This window comes from Podarcis liolepis (assembly GCF_965112155.1).
Source record: "Podarcis liolepis genome assembly, chromosome: 1".
Classification (NCBI taxonomy): domain Eukaryota; kingdom Metazoa; phylum Chordata; class Lepidosauria; order Squamata; family Lacertidae; genus Podarcis; species Podarcis liolepis.
Genome location: NC_139554.1, coordinates 73,530,265 through 73,544,779, shown reverse-complemented (window position 1 = coordinate 73,544,779; position 14,515 = coordinate 73,530,265). Strand labels below are relative to the sequence as shown.

Below are 14,515 nucleotides of genomic sequence, written 5' to 3'. Positions count from 1 at the left end.
CTATCTATCTATCTATCTATCTATCTATCTATCTATCTATCATCTATCTATCTATCTATCATCTATCTATCTATCATCTATATCTATCTATCTATCTATCTATCTATCTATCTATCTATCTATCTATCTATCTATCATCTATCTATCTATCTATCTATCATTTATTTATTTATCTATCTATCTATCTATCACCTATCTATCATCTGTCTATCTATCTATCTAATCTATCTATAGCCTGCCTTTCGGGCAAGGAGCTCAAGGTAGCACACATAGTTCTCTGTCCTCCATTTTGTTCTTACAACAACCCTGTTGCTGTGCTAAGGAAGTGTGTCACAAGGTCACACAAGTGAAACTTGTGACTGTGTGGGGATTTGAAACCTGGGCCTTCCCAGTCCTTTCCCAACACCCCAACCACTACACTGTGCTTCAGACGTCTTTGGGTGAAAGAGAGCAAGAAAAAGTATGTGGCATTGCAATTTTAGACATGCCAAATGATTGGAGTTTTAAAAGATACCACATTTAAGGGGGGAAAGTATAGTTCAGTGGCGATAAAGCACATAGTAGCATCCTGTGTGGTGGCAAAAATGAAGCACCAATGTTCTCCTGGCTTCCACACATGGTGTGTTGCTGGTGCTTACTGCAGGAGGAGGGTTGAGGCCTGGGGAGTTCAAGGGTTGTGCAGGAGCCTAAGGGTGAGAGCCTGAGATTGGCTCAGCCACACTGCAAAGCCCCAAGCCCTCTGCACCTCACCACTTCTCTTCTCCCACAGGTAGGCACCAGCAACATGCTGCATTTGAGACCCAGGAGAACAGCAACACTGTACCTTTGCAGGCCACTACAGAAACATAGTTTACATGGCTTCTGCCCCATTATCTCTAGTTAACAGCGCTGAGCACTGCCACCTGGCTTCTAAAAAGAGGCTGCCTTTTCCTTAACTTTAGGTGTGTTCCTGATCATGTTTTCTATCGTATCTATCGATTTCTTTGGTCTGGAAGCAGCGGCGTCTGGGTACGTGATGGCATATTGTGGAATCCTTCAAATGGTAAGGAGGTTGGCACTGAGAGCTGCCGTGATCTCTCGTCTCCCAAAGTCTTTTATCAAAAACTTTTCAAGAAAGTCCAGCCAGGGGTTTGGGTGCCTCTAGCCTGAAGATACACTATGTTTCAATAACGATGACTCAATGAGTTGGGGGGTGGACTTTCACTGTGGTGAGGACTGACTGGGTCTGGCCCACCCATTAGGCAGGGTGAAGCCACCGGTCTCTGTGGGTGCCCTGCCTACCACTGGTGCCACTTCTCCAGTGGAGGTATATGGGGAATGGCCAGGACCAGATTGAACAGAGAATTTCTAGGTGCTGTGGGAAAACTGCAGCAGCACAGGCCGTCTCTCCTAGGCCACCTCACCTTTATATCAGCCTTCGGGGTTCTGCTACACACATGGAGCAGGGCTCCCCATTTCAAACCTTCTCCCTCATGGTAGGGAGAGGGGCTGGAAGGAAAACAGTGGTGGGAGTAGGGGCAGCAAGTGTGACACCGCCCTTCCTCTTGTGCAATTGTTGTCCCCTGAGGGGAGAATGCCTGAAAAGGGCTTCTTAGGCCTATTGATCACCTCTCTGTTTCCCCCCACCCCCCAAAAGGATTTTGTTCTCCAATACAATCCTCTCTGTGTACTCTCTTTGCAATATGTTGGTGGGGTATGTTGATGGTAGTTGTGCGTTCCGAATATTTATGGCACATTTCTAACATAAAATGTTTGTTAGCATGAATCCCAAGAGGCAGTTGCCCAAATAGGCTTTGGACTTGTGTTTCTCCAACGGCAGCCTCTCATATCACATGGCAAAGAAATGGGGCTTTCAAATACTTTTGTGATATTTGAAGGTTTGTGATATTTCATGGGTGTTCACTGTTCCCAGAAAAAGGTCACATATCCTCCTGTAATACTTGCAAATCCTCAGGCCTGTCTAAAGTATCGCTCTCTGTGACGCAGCCCATGAGTGCTAGAAAGTTCTTCTTTTTAGGCTGAGTTATTATAATATTTTTATTGTGTGCCTTTTGTTGTTGTTGTTGTTGTTGTTGAATTTATATGCCACCCTATACCTGGAGGTCTCAGAGCAGTTCACAGAATAAAATTGAAATATAAAACCACAAACTACATAATAAAAATAAAAACAACAACCCAATAACACCCCTCCAAAAAAACCCCCCACATTTTAAAAGGGCATAAGACACATGGCTTACAAAAAGAGTCATGAGGTTTATCAGATCAGCCTTCAAGCCAAGTCTGTATGTAAAACTGTCTAAAGGTATCTGATGCAGACGCTGTGATAATTGTCATTTCTGCTGAATTCATTTGCAGGAAGCAGCCCTTTTTGGCTTTGGATTATATAGCTCCATTTTCTTCTCCATTGTGTTGAGGGTTATGGAAGTTAACAAGTCGGTGAATTTCATCTGACTATAATTGGATGGTTGCTGTTTAGCAGATTTTATAGACAGCTAATTAAAATAATAGAGTGCTAATTAGTAGACTTTAAGACATTCTCCATCATATAAATTATGAACATGTAATTTTCATTTCAATGGAAAGAAGAAAAAGAAATAAAAGAGCAAAGGTTGATCTTGGGGGTGGGGGGACCACTTTTGTCTAGTGGACAGGATCAGTAAGTGCCCCACCCCTCTATGAGCCACTTTTTCATAGAATCATGGAGTTGTGGTTTTGGGAGGTGCCCCAAATGTCATCTAGGCCAACCCCTGCGATTTTGACAGGTGGGTGGGTTCACCTTCCTGTGATCACATGTGGATCCAAACCCTCCCAGCGGTTCTCAACCTGTGGGTCCCCAGATGTTGTTGGACTACAACTCCCATCATCCCTGAGCTCTGGCCTTGCTAGCTAGGGGTGATGGGAGTTGTAGTTCAACAACATCTGGGGACCCACAGGTTGAGAAAGGCTGCCAGACAAAAGCAGGCCTTGCTTGGAGCACTGTTGCAAATGATCACTCTGAAGCTGTGCACTCCTGGTTGTGCCTGTGCAGTGGGGCTTGCACTTGGTGCTTTTTAAATTCTGTGCCGATTGCAAATCCACTGAAATTGGTTGCACAGGGAAACTCCCAGCTGCATAGCAGAGCAGATTTATTCCAAAATAGCAGGACATGTATTTGGCACTAAATTTAAACAGCACCAGATGTCACTCCCACTGCAGAGCAACCATCAGGAGGGCACTTTAAGGCTCTGAATTGTTCCTTTGCAACATTCACTTTACTTGCCCCACATCTGATGTTGAGTGACAGGTGAGCTTGGATGGGGCCAAATGGCCTTACAGGCCAAATTATGAGCTCTGCCAGGAGTCATTTGGGTTGTGTGCTGAAGGTTCCCCATGCCTGACCTATCCTAGATCAGTATTCTGTTCCCACAGTGGCCAACTGGATGCATGTGGGGATGCCTGTAAACATGTGCAGCTCTGATTGTTTATGGACTATATAGCAATACATGCGATTTTGGAAGGAATTCAACATCATGCTCCTCTGCTCATTCCACAAGTGGAAAAATTTTTCCCACCCCTCTCTCCTTTCCCCATGCAGTGTTTCTGGGGTTCTCCAGACCCCTGCCCTGAAGCCAATTTCAGGGGTATAGGGGGATATGGGGGAGAGCAAGGGGAGAACCCCATTGCTCAAGCAGACATCTTTGTACAGGGCTTCTGCTGACAGGACTCATTCAGTGGTGTGTGGTGTAGTGGTTAAGAGCGGTGGACTCGTAATCTGGGGAACCGGGTTCGTGTCTCCGCTCCTCCACATGCAGCTGCTGGGTGACCTTGGGCCAGTCACACTTCTCTGAAGTCTCTCAGCCCCACTCACCTCACAGAGTGTTTGTTGTGGGGGAGGAAGGGAAAGGAGAATGTTAGCCGCTTTGAGACTCCTTAAAAGGGAGTGAAAGGCGGGATATCAAATCCAAACTCTTCTTCTTCATCATCATCATCATTAAATCCCATCGTGTATGCCTTTTATTTTGTTGTCCAGCAAATGTCAGTCCCACAGTTTTGCTTAGATTGAAATATAGCAGACCTCACAGGAGAAACTCTTTGAAATACACAAATGTGTGAATTACTTTCTTTTTAAGCTTCCGGATGGGAAAGTGGCTGATCTTATCACTGAAAGGAAGGAGGCAATTCTATCAGTATCCTGTTTGCTTTAAATCTCCCTGTGTGTTTGTGTGTACATTCAGAAAAGAATGGCTTGGTTATATGAAAACTCAAACAGACACACACCCATTGTGTTTCAGAAACAGTGAGGCATCTGCTGTAGTGGGAAGAGAAGACCATTTGTTTATGTGTACTCATAGCATACATTCCACATTAAGAACAAGATTGGGAGGGGTACGGATCGGGCGGGTGGGGGAAATGGGTTATGCTCCTGCAGAAGAAAATTCCCCAATCCAGAGCCAGTGCCTCTTCAATGCATCAAAGATTTGTTTTTTTGCTGCTGTTCATAAAATAAGTGATCTTCTAAAGTAGGGATGGCTGATCTGCAGAACAAATGTGCCCCACACCCAAGAATTTTAAGCCATTTCTTCTCTGTTCATCTTCCTTCCCACCTAAGAACATTGCCCCTTCACTCTACTGCCATTCTGATTTTATGGTCATGAGAAGCTTGTTTGTCTATTCAAAGCATGTGTTTTAATGTGTTTGCCAGCGTTTAGTTTTTATGAGCAGCCCCTTCGGACTTGAAAGAGGTTCGCCGTTTCCTAAAGGAAGGAACTGTGGGCAAATTATGTCGATCAAGATCTAACACTGCCACACTTATTATGTACACATGCTGAGGAAACAACTTGGCTTCAGTGGTGGGTGATTTGTTCAAGACTGGGAACCACATCAGAAATACAAACTGGAGAGCTGCCAGTTATTTCCATATATGGTTACATGCAATTATAACATAATTTTCATATCATTTCCCCAGCCCTGGCGAATGCCAAAGGAGAGGTGACAAACACTTTATTCTACTATTTCTTTCTTTATGATGAAGCCATTATTTGAGGAAGCACCATAGTTCAGTGGTTTAACTCCTGTTTGAAGGCCGAAGGTACCAAGTTCAATGTCTGGCACCACCTGCCTAAAATTCCAGACAGCTGCTGCCAGTCAGTGTAGACAATGCTGGACTAGATGAACCAGTGGTCTGACTCACTACAAGGCAGCTTCCTATGTTCTGTGTTCCTATTGGACACAAGTGGGGTGAGGCGGCAGGAACTTGAGACAACCACTGAAATCTCTTCATATATATGTGTGCAGGAGCACCATCTCTAGGGGGCCCCTGAGCACCCACAAAAATTTTGTTGTGGGTGCTCGTCACTCCTACCACAGGGCCCCCGATGCAACTTCTGGTACATCGCGAAGCACCAGAAGTCACATCCAAGGCCTTGGAGATGCTGTCCAAGGCCTTGCGAGACCTCGGCACATGACATCATGATGTCATGTTGCAACGTGATGTCATGTTGCTCGTGCTGGGCACCTATAACCTGGGGCCCAAGTCGGGGTGTGTGTATGTGACCTGGCATTATATCTTCCAGAAATAGTTTTGTAACTATAAGGGCTGAAAACTTAAAATAAAAAATAGGTGCTGAGATTCTTTGTGTCAGAGAATTGCACAAACTTCACATGTGTGGGGAGAAGTCTGTGCTGCCTATGCATAATGCCTGTAGCAGCCCGTGGGGCTGCACTGTTCCGAGTTTCCAATGCCCTATGTCGCCTGTTACTGAGATGGTGAGGGGGAGGGCAGTGGGGAGCTCAGCATGGCGTAGGCACAGCAGCAGAGCCAATCCAACCCTTCTGACATGGCATCCATAAAGTGCCCAACTCCCTGCTGCTCCCTCTTGGCATCTTTCAGCGATGCGCAGTGTGGAGCAGGCGGAAAAGCAATGCAACCCTATCCGCATAGCCCTGCCAGTCTCTACTGCTTAGTGTGGGAAACTCTTCTGCATCCGTGTACATTCTTAAGTGTGTAACTCATCTACATTCATGTACATAAGAATATCCAGCAAAAGTACAGCCGCCTTTCTCCCTGGACTAGCTTGCAACACAAGAGTTAATCATATGTCACTCACTTTCCTGGACTCCTCCCAGTTCTAATTAAATGACAGTAAATGCAAAATCTAGTCCACAGGCCAGGGTGTCAGCCAGAATTTGGATAATAAATGTACAACACCCCAACCAGGAGGAGGCTAAGGTTTCTATTATTTCTCTCTCTCGGTTCATGAGAACATAAGAGCCTGCTGGATCAGGCCAAAGGAGACCTGGTCCAGCATCGTGTTCTCAAAGTGCCTTGACAAATGCTCTGGGGAAGCTCACAAGAAGAACCTGAACACAACAGCACTCTCCACACCTGCAGTTCCCAGTGATGGGTGTTCAGCACTGCACTGTCTCAAACTATAGATGTAGAACATAGTCATCATAGCTAGTAGCCCCTGCTAGCCTTATCCTCCATGAAGGATTCATACAGCTGCACAATCTTAGAAAAACAGGAAATTCCCTTATCCCATGTCAGACTGTTGATCCATCTAGTTTGGTGTTGTTGTCACTGGGTGTCAAACAAGAAGCTATAGCTGGAAGTACCAGGGATTAAGCCTGTGACCTCCTGCATGCAAAGAGCATGCTCTACACCTGAGCTCAGTGCATTCTTTTTTCTTTTCTTTTTTAAACTTTATTCTGATGGAAGTACTTAAACAATCCCCATATAACACCCCCCAAAATAAATTCCATGCATATACAATGTAAATGATTAAGTCAAACATTAAGCAGGTTTGTACAATAGTGCAGAGTTGATTATATGTGAAGCATCTTCTATGTCCCAGGGTCAGCTGTGAGTAGCTGGTGACGATGGGACAATCACTGTCCTTTCCAGGGTACCAAATAAACATGTACCGTACAGTTTCAGAATCATCTTTGGTCTTTGGGTTCCTCAGTGCTCCAAGATGCTTCATTACTTTCTCCGCAAGAGCTATGTCCCATAGTCTTATCCCATCATGCCTCCAGAGTTAATTTAGTAGCTGTTTTCCATAATTGTGTCAATATATTTCTAGCTGCAGAAGACATGAAGAAGATTAGTGGGTCCTGAAATTGTAAATTCTTATGGTCATATGTAAATAGAGTTGATGAAATAGAGTCACCTGTTCTGTAATAAAGAAACTTCTTTGCATTGGCGTAGACCTAAAGTCCAGTTCTCAAACCACTGCTGTTTTATGCTGCCAGTGTCAATGTCTTTGTGCATTGCTGATATAATAAAATAATAATAATAATAATAATAATAATAATAATAATAATAATAATAATAATTTATTATTTATACCCCGCCCATCTGGCTGCGTTTCCCCAGCCACTCTGGGCGGCTTCCAAAAGAATTTTAAAATACTATGATACATCAAACATTAAAAGCTTCCCTAAACAGGGCTGCCTTCAGATGTCTTCTAAAAGTCTGGTAGTAGTTGTTCTCTTTGACATCTGGTGGGAGGGCGTTCCACAGGGAGGGCGCCACTACCGAGAAGGCCCTCTGCCTGGTTCCCTGTAACTTGGCTTCTCGCAGTGAGGGAACCGCCAGAAGGCCCTCGGTGCTGGACCTCAGTGCATGGATGCTCATTAACACCCACATTGTGATAACGTGTTCAAGTCCTAATGAAATAGTGAGAAGTAACTTTTGGTGCAAATTTGTCTAGTGTCCCCAGTAATTATGCGAGTCTAGTTGCTCAAGATCTTGGCCTTTTTAGTGGACCAACATTTTCTTTTCATTTCTTTTATTTGGATAACCTTTCTATCTTTGTTCTCATCCACGAGTGTTTCCTTTTCTTCTTCTTTTTCATACAATATTTGGCAAGGCTTCTGGGGCTTGATCACCAGGTGAAAAAGGATGAAGGGGCGAGAGGAGACAAGATTTAGGGCCATGAATAAGATTAAAGAAGTACAATAAGAGACTTGTGGAGCACATTGTTTTCCTTTAAAAGGATAATTCTTAAAAGTGTTCTGACTTGAAGCTGACATTCAGAATATGGAACATGACCAAAGTTGGAATTGCTCAAGGCATACCAATAAATGACAGTGGCGTAGGCAGTCTCATGGAAGGAATCCAGAAGCAGAATCTAATAAGGAAAATGTTCAGCCATCATTGATGTGTAATTATTTGGAGCTGTGCCAGTATACATCCAGCAGGAAGCTCCCTACACCAAAAGAAGAATAAGTAATAAAATAGGGTTGAAGTCCCCCCCTCTGCCTCCCAAGAGACCTTGATTTTACAGAAATGGATTAGCCATATGATGTACAGTGTATTTAAAAGGCATCTTCCAGATCAATGACTAGAAGTCTCCTTAGGGCTTAGCTAGACATGACACTGTATTTGCCTTTTATGTGCATGTTTTTAAAGCTGCAAATAGAATTAGCAGGAAGGGAGGATTTAACCCTGCTGTGATCCAGAGGAAAATCCCTCCCCTACAGGTGCAGTTTGCATTGGGGGAAATTCCCTGTTGGCAACCACTTAAGAAGAAAATTTTTCTTCTGGAGTTCAGCAGGAGTGGGGAATGGATTAATTTCCCCCTCCACATCTACAATCCTGAGAATTATCATCAGGAAAAAAAGCTTATTCTATTTGCATTTTTCTTTTGAAATACAAAGATATATTAAACATCACGTCTAGTTTGGCCCTTAGACAAAACACTACTATCTGTGATATCAAGAACACTTAGGTCACACTTTCTTTCTTTAAGTCACTCAGACGTGTGCCATATCCAATTCATATGCCCCTCTTTAAATGATGTTGCTCATTCATTGATAAACTTTGATGAAATAATTCCATGCTGGGAATCTACCTGCACAATCACCTTTATGTAAATAGTATTGGTGTCTGGTTTCTTGCTTATGATGCATGGATGTTGAGGGTATATCTACAGTATGTACTTGCGTGGGATTTATGCATTGCACAGCATCCTCGGGCAATGCCTGCTGTGGCTCCATTTACAAACACACCCTGCCCTCAGCAACTAAGCAGACACCATTTTATTTCCTCACAGTGTTCCCAATATAGCATCACTCTGGAGCATGGTGGAGAATTAAAACATGTATGCGATGCCTTTCCATTAAAAAAAAATATGTCCAAGGCATTTCCCATGGCAATATTTCTGTACCTAAGGGAAATTCAAGAGTTTTCCAATATAGAATTCATTCACTGCTGTTTTGACTGCATTTCCCCCTACCAAAATTATTATTATTATTATTTTCATATAATTCTTTCAGAGCTGTGTGCTCTCCTATGGCATTGCATCAATGCAGGAGTGATCATTAGCTGCATTTTAATGAATAAGAGCACAACCCACGGTGCTCCACGGTTTCAACTTCTTTGGAGACCATGAGCTCCCCTCCCCTGTGCTGAAAGGGTATCTATCCAGCTTTTGTAAAAAGAAAGGGGACAAAAATAATCACGACTATTCCCTACCCTCCCTCTCCCAGCACCTGGATGCAATTTGAACCTTTGGGAAAGCTAGAGCCTCTAAAACCTCAGATGGTGCTAAGCTTTTATTCTGAATCCACAACTGAATGAAATGAAAACTGAGATTTGGCCCAGAGGCTTAATTAAATATGAGCCAATCGTCTGTTTTCTTGCCATAGAGCTCTGGCTTCCAGCAAAACATCTGGAGGGGAAAAGCTATTACTGGATGGATCAGAGAGGAAGGAAGGTGCAGTGTGTGCACTCTCATTAAGTCTCTCTGCTTTTTCATCTGAACATCAAACTTAATTCCAAGCTGAAGGAGCAAAACCATCAAGCACTGTGGCTGCTGTGTGACCTCCATGCACTCATTTTTTAAAAAAAAAAGTCTATGCTTTTTCTTTCCAGGCAAAGGCCATCCAAAGCAGCTTACAGTGGAGAAAAAAATTTGTAATGGTGGAAAATCAATATGATATAAAAAAGAATAAAACCCATTCGGATTCTCTGTAACATAATCCACTCCAGCCTCAATCCAGCAAATTCCCCAAGAGAAGGCCAATTGAAACGAATAGGTCTTTAATACTTTCTAAAGACCCTTAAGTGTAAACACCAGCTACAAATCTACTGGGAGGGAGTTCAAAAGTTGTGGGAGCACCATGACGAAAACTCTCTCTCTGATGGCCACCCACCTCACAGACCCAAGGGGTGGACACAAGAGGAAGGCCTCCTATTGAGACCTCGTTGTGTGGGCAGGATGGCACAGATGCAGATGGTCCAATAAATAGGCCAGGTCCAATGATTGAAACTTCTTTGTCCCAGAAATGCACTGGAAGCCAGTGTAGCTATATAACAGAGGTGGTGTTGGAGCTCAGCGAGCTTTTCACCCTTTAGTTTTTATTTGCAAGCATGTAGACTATATGGGTCATAGCCCTCACAGGCATGTGGAGCTGTGTAGAGTTGGCGTAGCCATTTCATGGATGTTACCTGAGCAGTTGTATCTTCAGCTGGCCATTGAAGCTGAAACTAGTGCCGTGTGTTACAGGATAAGGAGATTTCAGAAGCTGGTTAGTGTTTCCTTAAGGAAAAGAGGCCCCACACCTCAAGGTTTCTGACATGGGTGCTGTTCCCCCCTTAATCCTAGGCACTTTGAGGCCACTGCTGATCACTCTTGAAGAGTGCAAGAAATGTGTTCCACTCAGTCGCACGTTATTGGGACTTGACATATTCCAGGGGTGAGCCATGACATGGAAATCCGTTCCCAGGAAAAGCACTGGTGAGCTGGAGCTTAAGCTAGGCGTGTAAACTGTTGTGGTGGCTGTTTCAGTTTCTTACCAGCCCTTCTCCCTAAGGTCCCTAGGAAAGTTGCCACAATTTGAAAATGCAATATTAAAAATAGTTTCCAGTTACAGTCACAAGAATAGACTGGGTCTTAAAAATATATATCTCAGGTGCCTAAGGCCAGGGCAAAGAAGCTCATCATCATCACATGTCAGAAGCTACATAATGGAAGTGCCAGGTTGTGTGGAAGGAATTCTGCAGCTTAGGGGCTGCCATAGAGAATGCCTTCTCCTGTGCTGCCGCATCTGCCACCCACAAACCTCTGAGGAAAGTGAAGGTATCAAGAGCGGATAGAGAAAGCAATTTGCTATTTGGTTAAAAAATCATCACAGGGCAGCTGTAAATGTGTGAACATAGGAAGCTGTCGTATATCAAGCCATTTATCTCGGTGTGGTCGTCACAGGCTAGCAGTCGCTCTCTAAGATTTCAGGCAGGCCTCTCTTCCAGCCCTGCCTAGATGCTCTAGCATTGAACTGTGGTCCCTTCCCTTAGGGCAGAGCCAGTCATCCATAATGTCCAGCCATTGGGGAAAGTTTGCTCTTCTGTAGTTTCATTTAGACATGTAGGCATGGTAGTGCCCACCTTATTGAGTGTCCCTAATGCTACCAGCTATCCCATGGTGAGTTTATGGCCCCAAAGGGCAAACCCTTGTTCTTTGCTTCCTCAGAGAGCAAGAATAGAACTAATGGGCTTGAGGTAACAGGGGGGATAGATGTTGGTTGAGTATCAGGAGAATATTCTTCTTGTATTGTATAAGCAATTCAGCAACAGCACCAACTACCTGGGCTCTTCCTCGCTGGAGTCTTCAAGCAGAGACTGGGCAGACATCTACTGAGAACACTCTAGTGCTGGATCTCCTACACTGAGCAGGGGCTTCGCATATAAGGACCCCTCCAGTGGTTCTAAAGAGTCAGCTCTAAGTTCTTGTGACAAAAGCACGCTGCCATTTGTCAGCTGAAAGCACAGTGGATGTGCAGTGAATATGGACTGGCGATCTGTTTTCTAATGGCAGGATATCAACATCCTAAAAGTCATCAGTGAAATCAGAGCCAACAGCTGTGTTTGTTCTTTCCACGATCTTGCTAGGGCAGGGTTTTGATCTGGCTAGGACAAGAAACCTTGCTGTATACACACACGTGTGTGTGCATGTCAACACCCTTCAGATTATTTTTAGTCTCTTAACACTAAAAAAAGAAGAAGTGCTATTTGTAAAGCCACATTTGAGACTTGTTAATGGTTGTCCTTGGTTGTAGTGATCTGCTCTTGTATGTCATGAAAGAGATCTCTTGTCAAGCTGCTCTTTGAGTGAAAGGTTGGTCTAGAAAGGCAAATGGGGCACTGCCCCACAATTTTCAGTTAACCTACCTATCTTATTACAAACATTCTATAGGGGTGGGGGAGGTAACCATGACTGCCAGCTTCCTCTTCCTTAATTTCAGGTGTCATCTGCACTATACATTTAAAAGAGTATTATACCACTTTAAACAGCCACGGCTTCCCCCAAAGAATCCTGGGAAGTGTAGTTTGTTAAGGGTGCTGAGAGTTGTTCAGAGTCCCCTGTTCCTCTCATAGAGCTACAGTTCTCAGTCAATTCTTCTTTTCAGGGAACTCTGGGAATGAACCCCTGTGAGTAGAAGAGGGATCTCCAAGCAACTCTCAGCAACCTTAACAAAATACACTTCCCATGATTCACTGGGGGAAGGCTTCACTGTTTAAAGTGGTATGGCAATGCTGTAAATGTATATATTAAGTTGGAGACAAAACGAGAAGTAGTTGGCTCTGCCCAGGGGTGCCAACCTGAATAAAATATGGGGGGCAGGTAAGCCCTGCCCTGCATAATTAGTCACATGATGCAGTGCACACACACCATTTGAATGGCAATGCCCATCAACTTTTGGGGAGTGCCCCCTCAAATATTTCATTGGGAGGGCGAAGACCCCTTGGCCCTGGCTCCTGTGGCTCTGCCTGTGATTGGCTCTGGCTCTGATTCTATGTACCATTGGCCTCTCTTCTGTCTAGCCTACCAATCCCAATGGGCCACAACTGCCACTGGGTTCTTTACAGACAGATTCGAAACCAGATGGATGATCTTGCTTGCCATACTTGGCCATTGGGTTTTCACAGAGCAATGCCGACTGTTTATACCCTGAGAGGGTTAGGGGCCTGAGGGCAAGAGCCCAACGTTCTCCAAGTGTTCTGGTTTCCTAGCTGTGCTTTGTGGATTAACACTGCACGAATTCTGCTGATGTTTTTAAATACTAGTAGAAGGAGCTGAAGCTGAAAGCTGGTTACTTCAGTTCTGGCCTTTGAGTTCCGTATTCATCAGAAACCTCTCCAACATAACAGGCTATTGCATGCCTTTCAAGTTTCTATGAATATCTTTTATGGTGTGTGGGTGTGGGTGTGTGTGTGTGAGAGAGAGAGAGAGAGAGAGAGAGAGAGAGAGAGAGCTGATAGAATATTATGTATTAATAATTGTATCGAAGGCACCTCCCAAGGCTGACTTCTATCCCAAAAGGAGATTAAATTTTATCTCCACTGTGTATTTTTCTCCTTTCAGATCTGAAAAGATCAGCTGGAAATGTGGCGCGGTAACCATTGTTAATGGCGCATGAAGAGAAGAAAGACAGATTTTACTGTTTGGCTATATTTGCTGGGAGTTTCCAATTAAATATTTCCACTGCCGCTTCAGACGCTTATCTGTCTTTGAAAGAGGACAAAGACAGAGTTGTTTCACCTGCAGCTTGTGTACATAGCCATGGGCGGCTCTTGTTATGTCACTTGCAAACTATTTCCTTCCTCTTTTGTGTATTGATGACAGAGCAGATTCCTGTTAAGGTAAACTGAGCCTTCTGTTCACACACAACTTCAAAGAAGGTTATGTTTCAAAGGCAAGCACAGTGGGGCCAGATGGGGTGGGGGAGAAGAGGTCCAGGCAGCCCCCTGTGTGCTGTGTGGGACAGAAACACTTATCAATATTTAAGATTGAAAGTGGAGGCGAGCTGGATGCCTAAACCAAAGATCCTTCAAACACGTCTCCACAAATTTGCAGTAAGGGAAGCAAAGCTGAGCTGACGTCTAATGCAAATAGGCATATAAAAGCTGCCTTAAACCACTGCTGCTTCTAGCTCAGTCTGCAGCTAGGATGAGGGACCTGTGACCCAGCCAGCAATGGCCAGCTGTCAGGATCAGGGAACAAAGGGAGCTGTGGTCCTGCACTATCTGGGAAGCCAGAAGTCCCCACCTTGCTCTACATAGTTGGGCTGCAGCAGTTCAGGATTTCAGACAGCCCTAGCTGGCGATATTGGGAGTTGAGTCTGGGAACATTTGCATGCAATGTGTCTGCTCTGTTGCTGAGTCACTCAGGGCCCTTCCCTGTGGAGTTCTTTCTGTATCTGCCTGTAGCCGCTGTCTGTATCAATTGCCCATCCTGAAACTCTTGTGGGCATAGGCAAAGCTGCAGGAAGGGATTTGCCTGGAAAGCAGGCGGATTTCACTAGCAAAGCTAATGTTGCACATCACCAGTTTCAGCTGAGTGTCAAGAAGTCACACAGCATATATGCTACTGATCTTCGTTTGGTGGGTTGGGACCCCACAAGCTGTGCTTTGGGGCAGTCTAGGTTTGAGCACACCAGAGGTGCCAACACCCATTTCTTTTGGCAAAAAGGTGGCAAAAGAGGGTTAAGCTAGGGTTGCCATATTTCAAACAGTGAAAATTCAGACAGAAAA

General features: G+C 44.4%; 1 protein-coding gene across 1 annotated transcript in view; it reads left to right on the top strand.

Moving 5' to 3' along the window:
- Positions 1-14,515, top strand: part of SLC67A1 (solute carrier family 67 member 1) — a 73,532-nt gene that overhangs the window by 39,078 nt on the left and 19,939 nt on the right. The window contains exon 8 of the mRNA XM_083488980.1: positions 942-1,042. Within this exon, the coding sequence (XP_083345106.1) occupies positions 942-1,042 (101 nt within the window). The remainder of the gene's footprint in view (positions 1-941; positions 1,043-14,515) is intronic.